Source organism: Trachurus trachurus (assembly GCF_905171665.1).
Source record: "Trachurus trachurus genome assembly, chromosome: 14".
NCBI classification, from domain to species: Eukaryota; Metazoa; Chordata; class Actinopteri; order Carangiformes; family Carangidae; genus Trachurus; species Trachurus trachurus.
Genome location: NC_139903.1, coordinates 14,993,883 through 15,018,487, shown reverse-complemented (window position 1 = coordinate 15,018,487; position 24,605 = coordinate 14,993,883). Strand labels below are relative to the sequence as shown.

Sequence of the window (24,605 nt, the reverse complement as noted above, 5' to 3'; positions counted from 1 at the left end):
ATCTTTTGTCTGGTTTTCCCGAAAAATGAAAGAAAGCATGTACGTGTAAGATACCACATGCTCAGCTTTAAATGCTGTGTCGGGGAGCAGGGATTTTACACCCTGGCCTCTCGGTTCATTCATATTCTGCTCCCGCTGCCCGGTGCCAAATCAACTGCAGCTCGGTGTGCAAACCACTGCACAAGCGCCTGACTTGGGTGCGCCTGCCGTCTCATTCATGTGTCTCCAGGGGGGCTGAAAAGCTGAAAGCTATTGGCGTCGACCAAAACAACCACACGGCAGCAGCCGAGCCCCTTGTGTAGTAAACCGGTGTGATATATGAGCCTGAGGGAACGGTAATTACAACCAGGCTGTAGCCTGGGCATTTTTTTTTTACTGAAGCCATGCAGTCCAGTGGTCGGAATATCCCTTTAAATATTGTCACCTACACCTTAATGCGCTTCCATCCAGAATATAAGACACAAATCCACACAATGCGGGCGTGCTGCATTCACTGACATAAAACCATGAGGACATTTTTATATGAAGCGCACTGGGGGGCAGACACTCGTGGTCCACTGTTAGACCATGCATGCACAGTGAGATTACCCACCTGCTTGTGTTGTATCGGTCAGATCGTAGCTCATCCCCGGGTACTCTCTCAGCTTCCTGCCGCTCAGGTTCAGGAGCCCCGAGCACACGGCATCATCCAGAGCCCGGTCCAGGCTGCGGGCCGTGTGGTGCTGCTGCTGCTGGTGCTGCTGCTGGAACTGGCTGACGCCCGGGCTCCAGTGAGGTCCGCTGGGGTAGTGATGGCTTTGTAGAGCCGTGACAGCTCCCACACCTCCCTGACTAGACGCCATTTTCGTAAAAAAGAAATTACTCTTACAATAATAACAGCGCACAGCGGCAGTTTCTCCGCCCATGCGCATACGGTGCACATCCCCAGGACGGACGCTAGGGGATGGGCTTCTGAGGAGGAGGTGGTGGTGCCTCTGCTGCTTCTGCTGCTTCTGCTGCTGCTGCTGCTGCTACTGGTGATGATGATGATGATGGTGGTGGTGGTGGTGGTGAGCAGGCTTTGGTGGCCATTTTAGGCTTTTACCCTCCCTCCACCTGCTATTACCAACATCCCATCAGGGACCCCAGTGCAGCACACAGGAGGGAAGGGCCCTTCATGCAATATGATTCCCATAATGAGCTCCTATTGCCTGGGGGCCTGGGGGTGGTTACTGACAAACTATGATTAATCACTATGATAAAAACAAAATCAGATACAGGTAGTTAAGCAATGCTGAGTGTCCAGTGGTTTGAATATGCTTCAATGATTAAAAATAGTAGCCTAGGTTATTTCTTGCCCACTGGTATAGGATGGACATGAAGCAACGTAGCCTACATTATCCTCAGATTGAGCCCTGTGCTACTGTAACTTCCTTAACAACTTTATGAAAAAAAGATATATTGGGTCAAAAGGGGTGTTTCCTTCCCCCGATCACATTATGGAGAGGGGCATAAGTAGCCCCACTATCAGTTTACATTGACCCCTCGTTGGCCCATAGTCAACCCAAGTGGCCCCTGAGTCCCTTAGTCAGCCAAACTGGCCCCATGCCTGACCCAGGTAGCTCAAGTTGACATTTCACTGCCCTTAAATAATATAGACTACGTGTGACAGACTATGGCAGTTTTACTCAAGCTTTTACCCTCAGTGTAATTTTTTTTGTGAAAGTTTCATCTGATTAGCTGATTTTTTTCTGGAAAAAAACAAAAACAAACAAAAAAAAAGGCCAAATCATGCCATTTTTGTGAGGGTTAATAGTTGATGAGTGAATGTGGTCTCTGCTTTCAGTTTAACTTTCTTGACATTTTTATTTAGCCTATAGCTATGCAATTTACTGCAAAACTGTAATAGGGTAGCACCAAAACCTCTGTGATTTAATTGTAGGCTTAGATGGCATGGCATCAATTGGAGTCAAAAAACCCATCACTGATTCAGTAGATGACATGTGTTCAATGCAAACAAATTAAGATTAGAAGACTTGATATAGCCTAGTTTCATTTAGAAATGAAACTATATAAAATCTTCTATTTTATATTATGATAGGCTATTATTTATGTAGGAATATTTCACCTCATAGGTTTTGTTTTCTTAAATCGTAATTTTCAAGTCTAAAATTAACTTTTTTCCACAATGCATTTGACTTAAATAAAAATATTTAACTCTACAGAGAAGTTATGTTTATGTTTATGTTTATTTGCACGATTATAAAAGCAATAACAAAAGCAAACAATTAAATTGAAAAAAAAAATACATGTGCGGGTGAGGTATTTAAACCTCACCTATAAAAGCAATTGCACAAATAGCAAAGCAAAAGAAACAAAAGAAGCAAGTTGTCCATATAGCCTATAGTTTTTTTTCTTCCCACAAATCAGAAACTTTATAGAAGTAGCCTAAATGAAAACCACCACAGCACATATACCATAATCTAAGTATGAAGGAAGTTGTTTTATATGCACACATGGAATCTGACATTTACTACCATGAAAGATAATTTCCCCCCTCATGAATATGCATGAGGACGGAGTCGGGGCTCATTTATTTTGGAGCAGCCGTCCTCCCTCACTCCCTCCACGGCTCCAGTCGGATGTCACGCCTCTTTAGCATGTTGTGATAGAAACCCATTGTCGTCGCAACCGAAATGGTGCAGCAATAGCATGACACACATTGTAAGTTACAGTCCTAGCGAAGGTACGGAGCTGTATGTGCATGCGTTGTTGTTTTAATAACGTGTTGTGTTGGTCTGTCTCTCGGTGCTTTGCGTTGTTGTTGTTCCCACAGGAGCAACATTAGACCGTTACGTTAGCTAGCCGGGAGCTGTGGTCGCTGTTATGACAAACCGGGGAGCTAGCAGATGAAAACGAGGATAGACAGGGATGTTTGCATCTGTGTTATGACTATGAGGTTATAGTAGATGGAGAAATAACAGGTGCATTCAGTGTTACTCATCTAAAGGATGACTAGCTTCCCCTTTCAATGCAAAGAGCTAAACATTAATGTTAGCTAACGTTAGCAGAGAGGGGAGAGCTGCTGTGGAGCTCAGGCCTTTTACACTATTTATGCCACGAAGGGACTCAAAAACTGCACCCATAGTATTTATTTTAAGTCCAAATTTTTATTTTTATTGACATTATGTGATGTAATTGTTTGGCTATAGCTAAGTTGCAAGTTATTCAAATCCCAGGTTTCCCTAAATGTGTGGAAATAGATGGACTACTGTGTTTGTATACTGTGTTGCCTCACTCTCTGTCTATCTGCCACCTGATGGTGTATTAAAGATGCAAATGAAGTGACACAGCTGACAACAATGTGTCCTGTTCCCCCCCAGAGGACAGGGGAGGTGTCTGAGTGTTTAGTGCACCTCTCTGACCCCTATGTGATGCACACTTCGTACACGGAGCATAAATAAAGGATGCCAGACCTCTCTGAGTCAGCTATGCATGTAACAGAAGTGTAGTAATTAAATCACTAAATGAGTGAAGTGGTTAATGTTTAATAAATGTAGTAGAAAGAGTTGGATTGAATTATAATAAAATAGGGGGATTAGCTATGTCCTATATTAAATAAATAGAATATAGCGGGTTCCAAATGTCTGTATGTCACTGTCTTTTAAATTCATGATTACCAGATTAAAGTTCTGCAAAATGAGCAATTCCACAGCAATGTGTCTTTTTTATTTATGTATTTATTTCTTTGTTTTGCAGTTTGATCATGGCAGATAGAAAGGGAAAACCTGCCACCCCGATCAAAACACTCACAAAGAAAGAACAAGAAGTGCTCAAGAAAAAGGTACATACATAGGCTATATGTATATATTGTGCACAATAAATGCATATTAGAAGCCACCAACCATGTCTCTGTGTGGTCCTCCAGGAGGAGGAAAAAGCAGCTGAAGTTTTTGAAGAGTTCTTGGCATCATTTGAGACCAGTGAGAAGAGTGGAGTGAAAACATTTGTCCGTGGTGGGATTGTGAATGCAACTAAAGGTCAGCAGCTACGATTTCATCACTGTCAACTGAGTGTTATGATATGATATGATATGATATGATATGATATGATATGATATGAAGCATATCAGTTGTGTTCCTCTGTCTGGACAAAAGATGAATTATGAGTTATTTGTTCCTTAAAATGGAAAAAAGAGAAGTGAGGGTAATTGTTACAGTATATGAACATGACTCAGAAGTGAAATATTTCACAACTAAAATTCATTCATTAACAATAACTGAGCATCCTTCTGACAGTTTGCACTCTTGGTGGATTGTATGGTCAAGTGTGTTCATGGATTTGTTCTCTTTTTACAGAGGAGGAAGCAGCAGAAGTCAAGAAAAATAAGCTGTATCGACCAGCTACAAAGTTTGTCCCTGTGCCCCAAAATGTTTCACCAGCATCATCTGCTGAAAGCAAAAAATCTGTAAGTTTGTACAGGGGCGTTTGTGTGATGGTTAGTTGGTTAGTTACTGAACTTACTGGAAATGCAAACTTTAAAGGAATAGTTCAACATTTTGGCAAATTGGACCGTTGTCATAATGTCCCTATAGTTTTAGGAGTAGGTTCGTTACCTTAAATTGTCGGTGCAAGCTATTTTTAGAACGGCGGAGCCGAGTTGCGAGCTGCTCCGAGCTACGCTACAGAGGCTGATGGGATTTCTTGGTTTCCCCCATCAAATACACAATCCAACAACTCCAAAACGCTCTCGTGGACAAGTTGTGACCTGCACATTCACCACGCTATGAGATAATAACCAAACTTGACGAGACGGAGTTGTTTTCGAGGCAAATGCAGAGACTGCAAAAACTGCCCCTGACGGGAATGTGCATCGGCGGTTTCGCATGAATTTACCTAGAAAACAACTCCATCTTGTAGCTCTAGCGTAGCTCTGAGCAGCTCGCGGCTCTGCGCCACTGTTCTAAAAACAGGTTGCACCGACAAATAAAGGTAACAAACCTACTGCTATGACTATAGGGATTATGGCAATGGGCCAATGTGCCAAAATGTTGAACTATCCCTTTAAGTGATTACAACATATTGTGCATAATGATGTAATAATGATTATAATGGTTGCCTGTTTCATCAACAGATATTTAAAAGAAAGACAGAAGAAAAGAAGAAGAGTAATCTTGAATTATTTAAAGAAGAACTTAAGCTGTAAGTGTTTTGTGAGTCTACCTGATTACTTGTTACGGTTAAATTTGTCGATGGCTTTTTGTGATACATAATCTTGTTTTTATATGTGAAAAAATTCAGAATACAAGAAGAGCGAGAAGAAAGACATAAAAGGAAGAAAACTGACCCTGGTGGAGGAGGGGGAGGCGGAGGAGGAGGATATGGAGATCTGGATATACCATTATCAGGACGATCAAGTAAGAGTCCCTTTTCATCAGTGTTTTATTAGAGTGTCGTTATCCTGTTAATCATACTGAAATGAGTCCTGTTTTTTCTTCCACAGCCTTGTATGACGACCTAACAGTGCCAACGACCACTAACCTCTACATCAGCTGTATTAGCCCAAAGGTGAGAGGAGCGCCCTGACTTTGATTGGCTCAGTGGAGCAGAGAGGTTGTTCTTTTCTCACCGTTCAGTTTCATCCTTTTCCAGATGAATGAGGAGATGCTCTGCAAAGAGTTTGGTAAGTATGGGCCCTTGGCAAGTGTGAAGATCATGTGGCCCCGAACTGACGAGGAACGCTGCAGGACCTCCAACAGAGCCTTTGTGGCTTTCATGACACGGAAAGATGCAGAAAGAGCCTTGGCTGCACTTGATGGTACAAGTTAACACTCATTGATTCAGTTTGGTTTTTATTATATGTTTGTGGTCAGCACTGACTGTGACTGTGGGATTATGTTTTGTGTTTTAGGTAAAGTGATTATGGGCTTTGAAATGAAGCTGGGATGGGGAAAACCAGCTCGTATTCCACCTCAGCCTCTCTACACACCGGTGGGGGTGAGGGCCACACCGCCACCTCCATCTGGTCTGCCCTTCAATGCTCAGCCACGGGGTCGCTTCCGCAACGACTTCACCAAGCCTCTGGGCATGTCCAAAGGGGAATTGGACAAGGTAAACTCGCCACTGTTCTCTTTGATATCTGCATGACCAGTTTTTTTCCCCCTCTCATGTGGAGTTTGGCACTGTGGCCTCTTTTCATATTTTAGTGACAAATACTGAATGTCAAAAAGAGGAAATTAAGGGAGGATGAGCCTTTGTTATAGATAATCCATCACTTGGCTTTTATGTTTAATTAAAATGCAATCAGTTCAAACTGCAGTGGGTGCTGTGACTTATTTATACTATGACTAAAAGGCAAAACTGTGAATTAATTATAAATCATTCATACAAAAGAAAAAGGAAATCATGTTAAAATTATGTTGCATGTTTGTTCATTCATTTAATTGATCACTTTGTCCATGTAGTGACATATTACAGGATGCTGGGGTATGGTAATGCACAAATTCAAAGTAACAGTTTGACTGTGTGTGTCTGTGTGAAAAGTGTTAATGCATTCCAGCTCTTAAATCTTTTACATGAATGAGGTAGTTTAGATGGTGAAGCATTTTAGGATGATTTACTGGAGTAATAAAGCTGTGTCACCCTCCCCCTCCATTCCACTGACTATGAATGCTATCGTGGTTTTCTATGCTGTATGTATCCTGCAGTGTTTCATCTGTACGAGTACTCACTTTTTAATATCTTCACTATTTGATTTGACTTCACAAACAGACTCTGTCCGAAGCCGTAGTCAAAGTGGTTATCCCAACCGAAAGGTACACACACTCTTCTTACTACGACTGACCAGCTGTTAATAACACAAGTGTTATAGGACAGAGGCTGTGCTGCTATGTTCTTATATCCATACACATTCATCCATACTCTCTTTGTAGTGGTGCTACACTTGCAGCCGGAGGCTGGAGGCTCTTATTGTAGATATCAAAGGTCCCTATGGCCTTAGATTTCTATAAAACGATTGTGCATAGTATTCTTTTCTTATAGACACTTGTATTTTATCTTCTAGTTTGCTCATATTCCTCAGAGATTTCTTTTTGCTTCCAACATAATTTTAAGGCTGTGTTATTTTGAAAAGTGACTAGCGATAGATTTTGTACATGACTGTTAGAGCCATTGATTAATACCAACATCTAAGCCCTGGGTTTCCCTTGGGTTGGCTGAGACACTGCAGACCGATACAGCTAGAAGGCAGATAGATTTAATATTAACCCGAGTCAGAGTATCATAACAGAGGTAGTCGGACGCTGGTGCCTCAAACCAAATCAAGTAATGTTTCAGTTTAAAGGAGTGATTAGTATGAACGTGCAGCTGCGGTGGTAAATCACACACATACGTCGCTACACTGCATGAACATACTGATCAATGTTGCTCCAGTTCAGAGAGACCTCAGGCATGAAGCCCCAGTCCACAGCAACTCTGCCACAGTATGAAAGACCTGACTCATTATGTGTAAAACATGGCCTGGTCAGGTTTTTGTCTCAAAGTGTGGAATGAGAGGCCATTGTATCTAAAGAACATATCTTAAAACCGGGTGGCTACACTGAAATGCAGCTGTAATATTATTTACTAAAGTGAAAAACACTAACTTGATTCTTAAGTAAAATGACTAAACACAAACTTTGGATTGGGGCTTTTAACCTAAGTCAGTGTTCATGAGTGGACATTGTGATGGATCGCTTTTACCCCCATTCATGGGCACAGTGACCCAGGAATATTAAAATATGCTGACACAGTGTCTACCCCTCGTAGACGGCAGTAACTCTATAGCTTAACACAGCTGAATGTCTTATGGGCTGTTACCTTAAAATAAGGAAATGATTTGACATGCAGTAATAACACTGTTCAGGTCAGTTGCATTCAATTTGCCAGTCAGCCAGCAGTTTGCACGGGCCAGCAGTTCACTGTAAAGAGGTATTAGATACTCTCATGCTGTAACTGACAGACAGAGACAAGTTTGCATTGAGAGTTTTGACACAAACCCTGCTCTGATACTTTCCTCTTCCCCCACAGGAATCTATTATTCCTTATTCACAGGATGATAGAGTTTGTGGTGCGTGAAGGTCCTGTATTTGAAGCCATAATTATGAACAAGGAGAAAAACAATCCAGAGTACAGGTAAGCACCTCTGTACCTCATTGTGTGCTGTTCTCCTGAGCGACCTTACAAAGGACGTATTTAATGAGCTCATTCTTTATTTCCCCAGGTTCCTTTTTGATAACAAGAGCCAAGATCACGTGTACTATCGATGGAAGCTGTTCTCAATCCTGCAGGTATGTCTTCGGAGCAAAAATATGCTTTGGAAAAAGCGCAGCCTCCAAGAGTTTAAACTTACTTTACTCCATGAAAAACCAAACTGCGGTGCATCTCTGTGTAAACGCCCAACCACAGGGAGAGCCCCCGACGGAGTGGAGAACCACAGATTTCCGTATGTTTCGCGGAGGCTCCTTGTGGAGACCACCTGTCCTAAACAACTACTCGCAGAAAGGTGAGGAGAGGGCAGAAGTGGAGGAGGACGCTTCCCCCGAGGAGGAGGTGAAGAAAGGCCAGCTCAGAAATGAGTAAGTGTGTCTCACGGAGGCACAGGGACGTTTATATTTGTAACTTTACCGAAGCCGTTGAATTGTTGACCTGTTTTTTCTTCTACATTCAGGCACAGACAGAGACTGGAGACGCTGCTTAAGGAGCTCACGCCAAGCCGAGGAGACGTTGCCAGTGCCATGCTGTTCTGTCTGGAGCGAGCAGATGCAGCAGAGGAAGTGGTGGGACACATCACTGAATCATTTTCTCTGCTTCAGACGCCTCTTCAGAAGAAGGCTAGTGCTATTTTTTTGTATAAACAAATGTACAGGAAACACCTTTGTGTACTATTTCACGTTTATTTTTTATTTTTTTTGTGCTTGTTCCCACAGATTGCTAGATTATATCTCGTGTCAGACATCTTGCACAACTCGTGTGCCAAAGTAGCGGGTGCATCATATTATCGTAAATAGTAAGAGACCTTCCCATGGTTGAGCTTTAACACATTTCTCACGCTCTGTATCTTCTCCATCTGACAGTCTTAAAGTGCTTCTGTCTCTGTCTCAGTTTTGAAACAAAGCTAACGCAGATATTTGGAGACCTTAACGCAGCACACAAAAACATACAAGCCAGGCTGCAGGCTGAGCAGTTCAAGGTAATCACGCCTTTCTTTTGCATTGCGTTGAGACATTTACCGAATAAATAAATAAATAAATAAATAAATAAATATATAAATAAAAATAATGTCATATCATATCTCCATAGCAAAAAGTCATGAGTTGTTTTAGAGCATGGGAAGATTGGGCCATATACCCTGAGCCTTATCTAATCCACCTGCAAAACATCTTCCTGGGCTTCGCCAAAGCAGGGGAAGAGATGACAGAGACAGCAGAGGTGAGCTGAAGGTTCATCTGCTCATTACAGACAGAATCGCCTTCTTTCAAAAGGCATTTTAACAAACTGGTTGTGTTTTGTATATATACGTCTAAATGGCCCTAAATGTATGTGAACTTGTGCGTCTCCTTATAGGAAGTACCTGTGGATCTCGATGGGGCACCAATGGACAACACTCCTATAGATGGATTACCATTGGACAGAGCTCCAGTGGATGACCTGGACGGCTGTCCCATGGGCTGGGACGCTCTGGATGGAGTCCCCGTTGATGACATAGATGGCGTTCCTTTAGGAACCGCCATTGATGACATCGATGGGATGCCCTGTGAGTCTTTTAGCCACAAGTCAAAAGTTTCCAGTTCCTGTTAGCAGTCATGAAAGCACTGGTATTTACCGGTAGTTAGTTGTACCGGCTAGTCCTCCTGGAGTCCTTTTCAAAAAGCTCAATATAAAACGACAATACACAGATCCAGTTACAATAAAAAAGAAAGGAAAAGAAAAAACAGTTCCCAAAATTGTAACATAAAAGACTGGTAACTGTCAAGTCTGAAAAGTGACTTTACATGTTTTTTAAATGCTTTTTCACTTGGAATAGTCCTAATATTTAAAGGACGAAACGAAATGGCTCTATATACAACAGTGCTTTTCATTGAATTATTTTTGGTTGTGGTAATGCAAGTAGACCTTGAGTTGAAGCTCTGTAACTGTAGTGATAAACATCAGCATTATAACCAGTCCGATTAGAAAGGGCTGTAGGATACTTGCTGTGAATAATGTTGATCACCTGTCCTTGTCCTGACCTGGCTGTGTCTTCTTTGCCGTCAGTGGATGACGGCAGTGCTCCTCTCTCCAGAGTGCCTTTGTCAAAGTGGGAGAAGACAAGTGATACGGGGACGTTTTCTCAAGGTAAATCAGATAAAGACGTGCTCTCTATCAGTTTCACCGTTCTCCCCATCATCCTGCTCATCGTTCCCCTTTCTCTCTCAAGCCAAGGCAGAGTCCAAGTGGGACACTGTAGCGGAGCAGGACAGTGAAGATGAAGTGAATGTAAGGTAAGAGGACCATCCTCACACCCGGTTGGTGAACAGCATACACAGTAGACACAAACGGTCAACTGGTATGGAAATGTATCGTTCTCCTCTCCCTCACGGTGACAGCGTCAACTCCCAGGATGGAGACGAGGACTCGGAGTGTGACAGCAGTGATGACTCCGGCAGCTCATCCAAATATGACAGCGCAGACTTCCAGAGCTCCCTCAGAAGTTTTCAGATGTCTGAGAGCAAAAGGAAGAGGCTGAGAGAGCTGGAGGCAAGAGCACATCTTTTTAAGAAACGTCTTTATCAAGCTTGATCTGGGTTGGGTTAGCTTAAAACGACGTTTGAAAGAGTGTGGTTGTCATCCTGCGGTTCTGACGATCCACTTTTGAATGTTTCACCTCACCACACTCACCTCAATATCCTGTCTTACCAGAAATATACAGTGTATAATCTAGTGAGAAAGTTGCTTTTAACATGTAGTGCTCTTATGATTTTTAAATATCACTGGTTGAACAGAACAATTAGAGCCATAACTGTATGGACACATTTGCATTCCTCCACACCGATTTACATTAGAATATAATTTGCTGTTTCCATTTATCTTCAACTGTTATGAAAATGTGACACAGGTCAAAGTTATGAAGATCCAAGATGAGCTGGAATCTGGAAAAAGGATGAAGAAGTCTGGAATGAGCATCCAACAACAAGTGGAGCAATACAGAAACAAACTGCTTCAGAAGGTGAGCTACTGGACAACTTTAATTAGCAAAGTTTTGGATTCACATTGCATGTCTTATTTTACCCTTTACATCAATAGGACGTTTCGGAACTATCATCAGTCTCCTTTAATTGTGACCAATATCGGGACAACATTTTCAAAAGTGATTATTAGATCAGTATGTTTGAATATCATTTGGCACCATATAAAACAGTTTTTTCTGTGTGTTTTTAGTCGTCCAGGTCATCGTAGTCTTCAAGTGTAACTTATTTTCAATTTCTTGAAGATGTTTCACCTCTCATTCAAAAGGCTTCTTCAGTAATAAGGTCAAAATGTCCACTTAACGGTGGCAATAAAACATTGTTAGTGACGTAGAGCACTCAAAAGCAGACACAGTTAATGTGAAACTACACAGCCACAGCCATTGTGGTTTCAGGTCTGCAGACTGCCTGTGCACACTTAATTCTCTCTTTTTGTTTACTGTAGTGTAGTTTGTTGAATATAAATGTCAGAGCTTACAATAATTTAAGCATCTTCCTGTGTTGTTTTCTAATGGTTCATTTTAGAGAACTTGTCCAGAAAAGCAAACGTGAGGGGTTTGCAAAGATGTTCACAGCAAATTTAACTGAAGGCTGGACGTCTGAGTGAGAAAGAAAAGAGCTTTTACAACAAACTGTGACTTTGTTAATATACATATATTTGCAGGTATATAGTCTTTAATCTTCCATAGATATAGGTGGGAACAGTTACGCTTGTTGAATTGGTGTGACATTGACCAAACAGCTCCCCCTTGTGGACAGTCTGCAAGATAATGAGCGTGAACCGAGGGTTTGTGTTTCACAAGCCTGTTCTTTGAAGCCAATATGTGACAGCATTGGTATGTATCTACCCTGTTTAGGAATTTGACAAAGATGAAGAAAAGAGTGAGAGATCGACATCAAAATCCAAAGACAAGTCAAAGGAGGACAGAAGGAGCAAAAGAAGTGAAGACGGGGACAGAAAACAGGGACGAAGTAGAGATCCTGACGACCACACACGAAGATCAGGGAGCATCTCTCCCTTGAGGCAAGTGCCATGAGATGTTTTTGTAAGGCACCAAAGCATTAACCCAGATCGTTGTCCTTGAATCCACTTTGTTATCATATGTTCTACTCATTTAACAGGACAAGGTCACCCAAATGGTCCAAACGTTCCCGATCACCGTCTCCAGAGCGGAAAACAAGGAAGTCGAGGTCACGATCACCGCACCGCTCCCATAAGAAGACAAAGAAGAGCAAACATTGACTCTCAGCTCTGGACCTTGTCATTCATTAGCTTGCTGGTGTCCATGGGTTAGACAACAACGCACTCCTGCAGTGCTCTGTACAGACTGACATCTGCTCTCCTGGTCCCAACGTAAACTAGCCATGCAAGATTCAGCACTCTTTTGTATGATGAAGTTTGAACACTGTAACTAATTAAATATATTTTTGTTTTAATGTTTGTTTTTAAAACCATAACCAGAAATGTTGCTGCAAAGTTCTGACACTAAATAAATACCTGTTGGTGATGATTTTGTGTGGAGGACACGATGATTGACGGGGGCCAATATCAGAGAAAAAAAGCATTTGTGTTGATTTTTATTGAGGAAAGTCATAGAGCATCATTTGGTTCTGTTTACAAAAGCAGTAAGTATGCAACGTTACACAGTAAATTTACAATACTATTTTGGGTAATGAAATGTGCTTTCGTTGATCAAAGAAATGTATCAAAAGTACTTAAGAGCCAGTACTGTGTCTGAAAAATCGAAGATACCCAGCCCTACTCATTAGTAACCGTTTACAGATTTCGTGTACCACATAGTTGCTGTCTTCTGCTGAAATGTTGGATATATTTAAGAGAGGAAAGCTCGAGGACTTGAATTTAGAAAAGCGATCTAGATTTCGTAGGCACAAACAGTTTGTAAATGACATTTAAAACCAGCTCTGCGTTCAAGACAAATGGTTACACCTTTTTACACAAGACACATTAAAATCTGTGACTGACATTAGGACAGTGTCTTGCACTTTTTGAAGTTAATGTAATTTTTCTGAAATGTGGGAGCAAAACAAACTAGTAATGCCCAAACTGTTACAAATGGCCTTGTAGCTTGACATACAGTACACATCTGAACGGATTAAGTTTCTGCTCAGACCAGACACGCTTGGCATTTCTGAGCTCTTCTTTTTTTCGCCTTGATGCCAAACCATTCACAGTTGCTTGGTATTAAAGATAAAAAATAATAATGTGACAGGGAATCACATCGTGTTCTGCTTTGTAGAGTCCATTCCTTACACCCGTTCCCTCTTCTCTCTATTTTAAGGTCCCTATTATCCTGAAAAAGCTACAGTCAGCTCTTTGCCTTAGAGCAATAACCATTATGTATTTGGGTGACCGTGGATGACTCCAGATGTACTGTCCTTTGTCCTCAGGACCAATGTCCAAACGAACAGGCCTGGAGGTGAAGATCTGATTACCTCCGACACGCTCAGTACTTTTTCACGTTGATAAAAACCTTGATGGCTCCAGTGAAGTCCGCGGAGAGAAGAACCTCTGTATGATCTGTCTTGAGGGCACCTGCGAAGTACGGTACATTTTTATAGCACTGGGACGACACATTTTGGTGTCAGGAGAGCTGTACAAGGATGAGTACAAGTAAATTTACCTGAGGGTATGGTTTCTGAATCTGTGGAGTCCAGGCTCTTACACTCTGCTTCTGGTTTCTCTGCCCCAGTTTCTTGTGGAACAATAAGGGCTGGGTGGGGTGCAAAAATGGCTGAGGTGACCACGGCATTGTGTGCTGCAAGACAAAATGTGAGGCTTTAGTAACAGATGGAACAAGGACAATCCATTTATTAGATAGCTAATTGTATTGAAACAGTAGGTGGGTTTACATGGTCAGTTTCAAATAGGTTTGATTCAAATTAATCTGTTTGAAGATTTCAGCTTGAGCGTATACATGGGTTACAAAGTAAACTGGTTGGATGTTTACATGCGCCAACGAAAAACAAATGTTTCGAACTTCCATCTTGGGGCGGTGGATTTCTTGCTTGACATTTTCGCTTGAGTGGCAGCCAGGCACGACTCGTGCGTGCTGAAGCGTGCGTTCGTACGCCAAGTCCTGAGCATGTGCAGAACAAACGCAGCCAGAAATCAACTCGTTTCAAGGTATACATGAGACGGTTTGAGGTGTTTATATGAAGTATTTTCACTCGGTTTGGTCTCCCAAACCTATTTGAACCGTTTAAAACTGTCCATGTAAACCCACCTAGTTTTTGGCTTTAGCACTATAAACAGTTACCTTTAATCCCTTCCCAGAAGTCATTGCGATCTCGTCGTACAGATGTGAACTTGCTCAGGTCGTGGTAAGTGCTCCAGATGTACACGTACTTGTCCTCTGAGCCACTGACTATGAAGGAGTAGTCATGGCTGTAGGGAGACAATCCCACAACGAACCAGAATTAGTAGCACAACATATAAACAAGTCCGAATGTTACTATAGTAAATGTTACCGATGTTAGATCACAATACTAATGTCAAAACTGCGTGAGAGGGAAGCTTCCCCACCTGAAGCTCGCTTTGATCTGACTGCTGCTGTTCACGTAACCTTTGTATTTCATGGACAGAGACAAGTCCCTTAGGTCATACAGGCGGATGCGGGAATCATTTGAGGTTACCAGAATCTGTTCAGGGGAAAGAGGGAATGTGTCACTTCAGAAATCTCTCTGAAAAACCTTATTACAGGAACATCAAACACACTTCATGTGTATTTGGACTAGAAACCAGACGTTACCTTATTCTCTCCAGGTAGAGGTTCAATGCCAGTGATTTTGCGTCCAACTTTGTTCCTGCCTCTCGTGGACCTCACATGAATTTGTGTGTGGTATTTCAGGCGCTAATTAATGTGCAAAAGAAAAAAAAACATGGAATTAATACTACAATGCTAATAAGAGCTCAAAAGAACTTCTATTATAATGGAACAGTAGCTTGACTAGTTAGTTACCTCTGTGTCATAAAAGATGCATCGGCCATCATAGGTGCCAATGACGGCATATTTCCCATTTTGGCAGAAGTTGGCGGCGGTGATGAGGCGTGTCTGACCATCCACCTCGTTCCACAGCGCCACCTTCTTGTCAGGAATGTTCCAGAGCCGGAGCTTTCCATCCAGAGAGCCGCTTAAGAAGTATCTGTCATCCTACAAAACAAGAAGTGAGTGTTACTATGTTCTGATAGTCAGGATGAATAGTCTCGTGATTTGTGCTGAGGCAAGTAATGCAAGGTGATTCAACTTACTCTGGGATGAAAAGCGATAGCTGTTACAAAATCAATGTGCTGAAAGCAGCAAAGACACTCTCTCCTGGATATGTGCCATAACCTGACAGTTTTATCCATGGAAGATGAGAGCAGGAAAAAGTTCTAGATCGAGACAAAAATAGATAAGGTGAGAACAAGAGATAAAAACACATCCTGCAGACATAACTAATGGGAAGATCAGGGACAAAAAGATGAAGATCGTCACCTTAGACCATGACAAGTCCAGCAAATCAGCTGTATGACCCTTGTACTTGCAGAAGGGGACTTGACGGAAAGGTGCATTCCTATCTTCTGTATCCGGATCCTCTGGAGCGCAACTTGCCTGTAAGAGTAAAATCTGAAGTAAGTACAATCTCTGAATAAAGGAACCTCAAATAAACCTTACAATATTATAATATTTTCAGGAATACCTAAACAATCCTTAAATCAAATGTGTTTTTTAGTTTTACTCACCCCATAATCAGTGTCAGATTTAGAGGAGCATAAACTTTCCTGAGACGGAGACGGTGAAACTCGACCTGGAGAAGAAAAAACAAAAACGAATCTTGTTGCAGCCAAAGTTGGTCTAAAAATTAAAACAAATTATCACACAACGAAAAAAAATCAGAGATGCCTTGTGACGATACCTTCAGTGTTGTATTTTAATCTCATGTTATTGAAGTAGTCAAAGGCAGTCTTCAAGACCCAGATGCGAACTACATTATCCTGGCCTGCGGTTGCCAGCAGCCTCCCACAGTGGGAGAACTTCATCGTCCAAACAGCCCCCTGAGAAAGAGATGGCGTAACACAAGCAATGATTGGTGCACATCGTCTCTTGAACATTAACAAAAGATAGAAAGAACAAAAAAAATCCAAACCTGAGACCATCTTACCGTGTGTTCTCCACTCAGGTCCTGCACAACTTTAATCTGGTCAAAGTCAAAGGGACCCTTGAAACTGTGCGCTGCCTTGAACTTGGCGGGCCGGGTGTAAGGCATGCCCTCATCATCACTTGATGATGGATCGTCCTGATCGGTGTGGAAAACTGAGGCCAAACAAAACAAAAAGTGTAACTAAGATCATCAAAACCATCTCGCCATGAGGAGCATTAATATTTCATAAGCCTGTGCTGGCACTGTAGCAGTTCAGAAATTTAACTGCTGCTCTGCCGTTTTTCATGTGATCATGTAGAGCTGGTTCAAGATCTAAGATCAACATGTTTGGCTGTTTCCATTTATGAACAATTCTCATTACTCGCATTTACAAATGCCAACCTGCCTACACTTGTATGTGCTGTCTGCAACAGATTGTACTTTGATTTATGCAAAGAAATCAAAACATCCCATTAGGAATTTTGTAATTGTAATATGTCTGAGACATTTTTAAGGCCAATATTAATCAATATCCTGTAAAATGCAGTTTAAAGAAGTATAAGAAGCTTTAAATGATTGTGCTCTTTTACCTTCATCACGCACACTTTTCACTTTGTTGACTGCCTTCTCTCCATACTCCTCAGCGAAATGCTTGGCCTTCTTCACAGACTTGCCCAGGAATTTCTTTAACTGGGTTCTGGTCAGAAACAAATTAAATATATTTATGGAAGATCTTGTGCTGAGGGCGAGGGGAATCAATTCCCATTAACAGACAACAGGAGGCCATTAATCTTTACGTTTTCTGCTTCAGTTTTCCTCCGTCTGTGTCCGTCAGCGGTGCCTGAGGCTTTTCATCATCATCTGACTGTGCTGCATCATTCCTGCGAGGGGAAATATATAACAAATCAACTTCCCTTAGAAAATGTACCATTTGTTTTTACATGATGAGGCTTAAGAAGGATTTTCACAGTGGGAAAATGTTTTATTCATCTACAAATCTGCCTCAGACAAGATCATTGGCATGCTTCTTCCATGGAAGCTTGATTTGAGGGTTAGTTGTCTGGATTCAATTTATTCTGTCCACCGGTGACTTTTTATTCTGTTCAGTATGTAGTACCTACTGGACAAAGCACTAGTTTTGCAATGTCACCGTTGCTTCTTGTCAATTAAATGTCTGTTGCTCAAGTCATTTGAAATTAATTACCACAGCTTGCTTTCTCTCCTGTCCGTATGCTGATGCGAGTCCATGGTCAGTGAATGTTTGTTTTGTCCAATTTGTGGCTGTTTTTGTGTAGATTGTTATTGTTTCCAATGCATGAATCAGTGTTTGTGGTAGATTAGAGCAAATGATTCTTCCAAATGCATTCTCATAAAGTACTTTATGTATAGGGGAGATAGTACTAACTTCCTGTGCCCGTTAAATTAATCAATTCTGCAGCTTATACTGAATATTTGTATATTCTTACGCAATATACTCCTTGGTCCTCCTCATGATGTGCAGAGTGAGAGGGTTAATCCCAGCAGGAAGTTTCTCTTCTGCCTGGATTAGTGGGATCTCTTCGCCAGTGTCCAGATTCTTGATCATCACACTTGCCAGGATTTCCTGTTGTAAGATAACACATAAATGCATGTGTGCCACATAGAAAGTTGAGGGGAAAGGAATGTGCAAGAGGCTGGGTTATGGCTTGGATTCAAACTGATGAAAAGGCAATAGAAAGAAGCAGGACTCTTACTTCATCTGTCAGTTCTCTACCGGAGTTGGAGCGCGGACGCTGAGGGCCTGGAGTTTGTCCTCCGCTCTGAGATGATGCCTGTTCATCCTCATTTTCCTAACAAAAACACAAAGCAAGAAATTGTGCAGTGGTGTAGCAGATAAGAAAACTGCTACATCATATGTTATTTTAAACAGTAATGAATGAACAAAAACAAAAAGGAGGTCGATATGACTCACCTGTGCCGTCACCACCTTGTCCCCACTGGTGGCACTGGCCAGATCTAAGGAATGCTGCAGCTCTTTGGTTAAACTCCTCACTGTGCTGCTGGGAGACACCAGGCCCGACGGCTCCAGAGCCTCACCACCGACTGCACAGCCCGCAGACACTGAGCGATTACACAACAGCACACAACACGCCATTTAAAAACTGGCTATCTGTTCTGTCTGCTTTGCATGCATTTAGCTGATACACATCGCAGATGATAAAGCACTTTCATTTCAGACATTCTGCCTAGATACTTGCCCTCTGTTAAGTTAAACCCTCCCTGCAGAGAAGGGGATGCTGGGAGCTGTTCTCCTAATTCTTTGAAATACATATTTGGAAATGGTTACAAAACATTAGACAGCTATACCATGATGATTGTCTATAACAAGGGATTTGAGATGACAGAATAACTCTGAAACACTTCTACTTTCCAATATGATACCAGTCTGAACAACAGTGGGTGTTACCATCTATCTTTCTGTCCACTCACTATTCATGGTGTTTTAAGATATTCATCCTTAATCTAAAACACTATATACACTTGGTGGTTACAGGCTATCATCCATTCTCCAACGATCTGCGATGCCTCAGATCAATGCTTATAATTGGAATGTTGAAAAAGTTATTGCTCTTAAGGCAGCACTTTAGAGAAATGTCAAACATTTACTAATCCAGTAATGATGTTTTCTCTACCTTCCAGTCCACTTGGCCTCAGACACTCTTGAGACTTCTTCGAAGGCAGACCCTGCCAAGACGGGGGAGGCGGTCTCGGTGGAGGACCTCCACTGGGAGGTGGTGGGCGTACAGGCGGAGGCTTCTTGGTGCTGGCTACAATGTCTGGCTCCACTGTGAATTGACGTGGAGGTTTCGTAGGCCCAGAGGAGTCAGAGTCAGACTGCCTGTCTGTGAGTGGGACCTGGTCTAAGATGTCTGCGGGCCTCTGCTCCTGCTCGCCCTCTGCTACCACGACCGCTACAAACGACTGACTCTGCCCTATGGTGCTGGTGATGTCCGGGGGCTGAACATGTTCTTGTGACCCAGCCGACTGCCCAGGGAGATCTAAGGGTTCAGGAGCAGGAGCTCCGTTCGTCGCTGCACTTTCCTGTTGTTCCTCTTGCCTCTCAACGAGCTGCGGTTCGACAGCTGGCGCTGCTGCCTCCACAGGAACTTCCTGAGCATTATTCTCTTCCTTTAGCTCTGGCTCTTCTCTTACATCAACATGTAGCTGATCTAGCAGCTGAGCCACTTCACCAACATCCCCAGTGCTTCCCTTTTGACTCTCCTCTATGATGCTATCAATGATCTGTGAGGAAGAGAAAATAACCGTTATGTAACTCAACAATACAGCACCTATGATGTCTGGCTCAGCTAAGAAATGTTTTTTTTGTCTGTACATGTTCTGTTTCTGTTTCTTTTCACAGCATGTAACACATTGTAACACATGACACCTACATGGAGTCTGGACAATACAGAACACACTGCAGGAAATGCCATTTCTAAAACACACCATCGTAGATTTGGGCTCACTCTAACCCCTGATATTTGCACACTAACTTTTTAAAATTACATGTACAAAATAAAAAATATAAGAATATGATAAAAATGCAACATCTCATTTTTTTCCAGTGAGTCAGTAATCTCCTGTGGGACACTGTGCAATAAAAGAGAAAACCATTACTTGTAGGGAATCATCTTGCTGAGTCTCAGATGTGGCCGCTCCGCAGTTCACCTCTTGCGCAGCATTAACTGATTTCTGCAAAAGCTGTTCAAAAGATAATATAGAACAATTTTAACTACAATACATAGACTCCTCAGAGTGCATGGCTAATGGACACACTTCCTTTAAAACTCTAGTTCTCCAATCTAGCGAACTTTAATTGGTCTGCAGTCTGCTTATCATGAAGGTGAGTGTATTCTTAAGTCCATTTCAAGGTCTTATACAGATTTTATTAATGCATTAAACGCTATTCCATGATTTAGCTTCCTTTTTGCTTCCACTTCAATGTTTTCCGCACTCTGATTGTGATTTAGGTGTATGGATAATGCCAGTCAGTGAGCAAGCAAGCAACTCCTGGGTTCTTTCCAATATCAGCTAACTGTAGCGTAGATCTCATTTGCAATCTCTCATGAGTCTAATTTGAATTTCAGTTGTAACCGTCTGTGGGAAGGGCAGGCAGAGGAAAAGAAAAACAGATGATCTATTTCCATGTCATTTGCATTTCCCTAGCTGTCAGGAAGGCAGCACTGGCAAATCAGTGACGGCAAGCATCATCACAAATATTTGGCTGAATATTTGCAGTCAATGACTCATTACTGAACAAGCTGCGTTAAGTGACTGCAACTTAAGAGACTGTCAGGAAACATCAAGATAGTGCAGCTTCAAGGAGAGCTTCAATAAACACTGCATTTGCCTCTACAGAGTCAAACACTTCAGTGTTTTGTACAAGTAAATTCACTCCCACCTTAGCACTGACATTTGAATCTGGTCAGATATCTACATTTCTTTAAGCCCAAGATTGAGGGGGGGGGGGGGGTTAATGGTAATTTTCAATCTTTCTATGTTTCAATCACTTGAGATGTCCCTACACCCTGCAATCAGGTCTCCTTTTGTTTCTTAACCATTTGTGTTTTAATGTCTAGTCCTCTTAACTTGCCACTTAGAAACAAAACCCTGCAGGATAGCCCAGGTGTGAAACACTCGGGAGTCGGTGCCGTTACCTGCATCAGACAAAAGGGTATGAAAACACTCCCTGGTATGGGGTTGAACCCCTGCAGCAGACAAAGGGATTTTCCTCAGGTATAAATGCCTGTGAATATTCTCATTTGTCCAGGTCATCTTTATCCCCAAAGAAATTTAAATCAAAAGCAACTGGACTTTGTTATTTGTCTAGGAAGACGTTTCACCTCTCATCCAAGAGGCTTCATCAGTTCATGTACACATCTGACCAGGCTGGGACTGGTCCAACTATCTGGTGTGGTTAAATACCTGGACCTCCACACCAGATAGTTGGACCAGTCCCACCCTGGTCAGATGTGTACATGAACTGATGAAGCCTCTTGGATGAGAGGTGAAACGTCTTCCTAGACAAATAACCAAGTCCAGTTGCTTTTGATTTAAATTTCTTTGGGGACTCAGGTATAAATCCCTTTACCAACCATGCTCGGGTGAGGAGTACTGACATTTCCTTGCAAGGAAATAAAAACGTATCGGCCGGCAGAAGTCTGTATTTCATTATTCACCAACAGCAAACCGTTAAGAATTTCCACAACAGTAGCTAGGATAGGTGGAGCATTGTAGTGTGCAAGTGTGTGTGAATGGGCATCTGCATCTCTATATTGTATCATGTTTTGTGTTCACTTTCTATTATGATATTGTCCTCATGATGACTGTACTCTTGTTTTGTATTTTTGTTGGTAATAAGGACCTCCTTGAAAATATATGGTACATCTCAAGGGGCTATCTGTTGAAAATAAAGTCACATTTATCTGATAAAAATGACTGCAACAGATTCTCTAAAGGGTTTGAATGGATTTCAACATGATCAAACTTTGATAATTTTACTCACTTACAACCCAGTGTATAAGCTTACTAAAATGCGTTTTCAAGCCTTGCTTACAGTCAAAGTAATGCTGGGATTACTTCTGATAGCAACTCAGCACAACACATGCTGCCTTGTTTTAACAGTGCCTGGGTTTAAATAAACATACCTTAGGCGAAGGAATGACAAACTTTGCAGGTGACCTAAAAAAAAAAACACAAGGGGACATGGCTCAAAACCGGAATGACGGTCAATGTTTAAAATACAAGGACATGAAAACAAATCTGACTCAAAAGCAAAGTTATTATGATTCTATCCCCAACTCGTTTCTAAATCAGGTTTTACTTCAGGCTGAAAAATGCTTTGTCTTGTGTTGTCAATGATTAATGATTAAAACCATGTCAGATTACACAATACAGAGTGACCTCCATCTTTTGTTTTCCCTTTGAGATTTTCAAAATCTAAGAAAGATATAAAAATCAAACATGTGCAGGCAGTCGTATTTTCTCACATTGAGCCTTCATAAATTGGCTGCATTTCCTAACTTTGTTTGTAACTGGTTGATCCAGATTGTTATACACACACCAGCCAAAATCCCAACACTCCCACCATGACAGTCATTACTGTCATTTCTTTTCTTTTCTTTTGGTGTTGCAACACACAACGTGTTTGGATGGAAACTGTTGGATTTGCATCTTGGCTTCAGCTTTCACGGGAACTTGTTCCGACAAACAAACATCATCCTACAGTCCCGAGATCACAGGAATAACATCATGTGACTTGTATGTTGGGCAGAGTCTCCCTGCCCTGTCAAACAGCTGGACAACTGGCATACTGTGTGACACTGCACTAACACATTTAAATTGTTAAAAAGTTGACTGGACATTTATTTCAACCAAAACCCCTTAAAGCAATTAACCTAATCATCTATACAAATGATAATTTTCGCATTTGTGATGTTGTTGTTGCTACCAGTTAGCTAGCTCGTCCATGCTAAGTTTTTGGGAGGCACTTTGCTAGGTTTTGCATTCGGGATTAAAACAGCAAAAGCCACTCTTTTCAAAATACATTATGACAAAATGTGTTTCCTTACACTTTCGGAGATGGCGTGAAATTGACGTCCTCTGGAGCATCATAAAATTCCTCGGTGTCACTTGTATCTGACGCCATGCTAACGTGAATGTAGCTCGCTGGCTAGTTTCAGACAGCTGTCTAAAAGCCGAACCTGCGAAAGACTTCAGCCTTGCACATATGTGCTTGTTTCTCTATATACTGCCCACTCGGCGGTGATATTATGATATTAATTGCTTGGCCCAGACGTCGTCAAACAACCTTTCCAGTCCAACGTCACGCCATAACGTCAAACTAAGTATGCTAGCCGATTGCTAGGCTGCTAACCAATGTAATCTGGTTGTTCGATGGAGCGACACGGAAAGCTAACAAGCGCTTTCAACTCCTGTTTTTAAAATCTGTCTCATTCGCGGCACATTACGCTACTCCACCAACGCAGACATCTAAAGCGCCTTTTTCCACATCAGCATACACTTGATCAGCTGTCAGGCTCCCGGAGCCAGTGGACCGCGTCATAAACAAAACAGCCCCACAAAAAATACATCTCAGGCAGGTTGAGTCAAAGGGCGGGGCGCAGACACCGCTTCTTCTTCGGTTTCACTGTTACGGCAGCCGGGCAGGATTTAGCGTCGAGACCGCCCGCTACCGATGATCCAAGGTGTACCAGGGTGTACGGAGCAAACTGGGGATGGGCCGTTAATATAATACATCCATGGGATGGGCTGGCATGGGATGCACAAGAGAGAGCTTTGCATTGCATATCGAGAAAACACACTACAGACTACAGTGTTTTTCTGAGGCTGGAGAAACAACAACCATAGATTAAAATCTAAAAACTGAAATTACTGGATCTTTGAGGAAAAGATAGATAGATAGATAGATAGATAGATAGATAGATAGATAGATAGATAGATAGATAGATAGATAGATAGATAGATAGATAGATAGATAGATAGATAGATAGATAGATAGATAGATAGATAGATAGATACTTTTATTGTTATTGCATAGTCACCTGGACACAACGAGATTAAAAAGCTGCAGCTGAAGGTGCTTTAAGTGCTACACAGAATAAAAAACACACAAGAGACAAGTGTTGCACTAACTTCCACAATATATTAGTCCAGGCAAAATAGCGTTTTACGACAGAGAAAATAAGCCTATCCGGGTGTATTTTGGGCATATTCCATTAGTGTATTGCTCATTTGCATATTCAAATTCCTTTTCCAAGAAACTTGTAATACAAAACATTTTACTTTTAATGTCTACTTTCATTGTGTAAAGTTTCATTGTGGTAGGAGTAAAGGAAAAAAAGAAGCCTATTCGGGTGTATTTTGGGCATATTTGATTAGTGTAAGGCTCATTTGCATATTCAAATTCATTTTCAAAGAAACTTGTAATACAAAAAATGTTACATTTCATGGATACTTTCATCATGTAAAGTTTCATTGTGATAGGAGTAAAGGAGAAAAATAGCCCCATTGGGGTGTATTGTTGTCGGCACCATAGACTTTATATACAGTAAATAATGATGCAAATTAAACATATTTCCCCAACTAGGATTTCTTAGGACTTTTAGTATGTTGTTCTAGACACCTCATAGAAATGATGTATGGTGAAAAACCTTCTGT

At 41.7% G+C, this 24,605-nt stretch overlaps 3 protein-coding genes across 4 annotated transcripts in view; 1 reads left to right on the top strand and 2 right to left on the bottom strand.

Annotated features, from left to right (window-relative positions):
* The window catches only part of lrch2 (leucine-rich repeats and calponin homology (CH) domain containing 2), a gene marked incomplete at its 3' end in the record, with an annotated part of 37,690 nt that extends 36,833 nt beyond the window's left edge, over positions 1-857 (bottom strand). The window contains exon 1 of the mRNA XM_083986066.1: positions 593-857. Within this exon, the coding sequence (XP_083842192.1) occupies positions 593-842 (250 nt within the window). The 5' untranslated portion in view covers positions 843-857. The remainder of the gene's footprint in view (positions 1-592) is intronic.
* Positions 858-2,599: 1,742 nt separating this feature from the next.
* On the top strand, positions 2,600-12,786 carry LOC310997169 (U2 snRNP-associated SURP motif-containing protein). Its single transcript, XM_083986829.1, has 24 exons — positions 2,600-2,725; positions 3,739-3,823; positions 3,908-4,019; positions 4,338-4,447; positions 5,114-5,181; positions 5,281-5,396; positions 5,483-5,547; positions 5,632-5,797; positions 5,891-6,090; positions 6,751-6,794; positions 8,047-8,151; positions 8,240-8,306; positions 8,425-8,594; positions 8,687-8,849; positions 8,946-9,025; positions 9,121-9,208; positions 9,319-9,447; positions 9,583-9,772; positions 10,273-10,353; positions 10,436-10,499; positions 10,605-10,755; positions 11,114-11,224; positions 12,101-12,267; positions 12,366-12,786. Exons 2-24 carry the CDS (start codon positions 3,746-3,748, stop codon positions 12,484-12,486), a joined length of 2,646 nt encoding a protein of 881 aa, XP_083842955.1. The 5' UTR covers positions 2,600-2,725; positions 3,739-3,745; the 3' UTR covers positions 12,487-12,786.
* Positions 12,787-12,814: 28 nt separating this feature from the next.
* Positions 12,815-23,528, bottom strand: wdr44 (WD repeat domain 44). 2 transcript variants are annotated; one of them, XM_083986827.1, is made up of 21 exons: positions 22,997-23,528; positions 22,073-22,106; positions 20,043-20,126; positions 19,058-19,667; positions 18,623-18,682; positions 18,337-18,485; positions 18,119-18,214; positions 17,852-17,988; positions 17,183-17,266; positions 16,976-17,082; positions 16,407-16,558; positions 16,161-16,299; positions 15,988-16,052; positions 15,740-15,856; positions 15,514-15,636; positions 15,224-15,415; positions 15,014-15,115; positions 14,788-14,903; positions 14,522-14,649; positions 13,886-14,020; positions 12,815-13,797 (listed from the first exon to the last, which is right to left on the bottom strand). In XM_083986827.1, the coding sequence occupies exons 1-21, from the start codon at positions 23,071-23,073 to the stop codon at positions 13,709-13,711; spliced, it is 2,796 nt and encodes a 931-aa protein (XP_083842953.1). In that variant the 5' UTR covers positions 23,074-23,528; the 3' UTR covers positions 12,815-13,708. The 2 variants fall into 2 exon arrangements, with proteins under 2 accessions (XP_083842953.1, XP_083842954.1); XM_083986828.1 differs by lacking the exon at positions 18,623-18,682.
* Between the last annotated feature and the right edge of the window lie 1,077 nt (positions 23,529-24,605).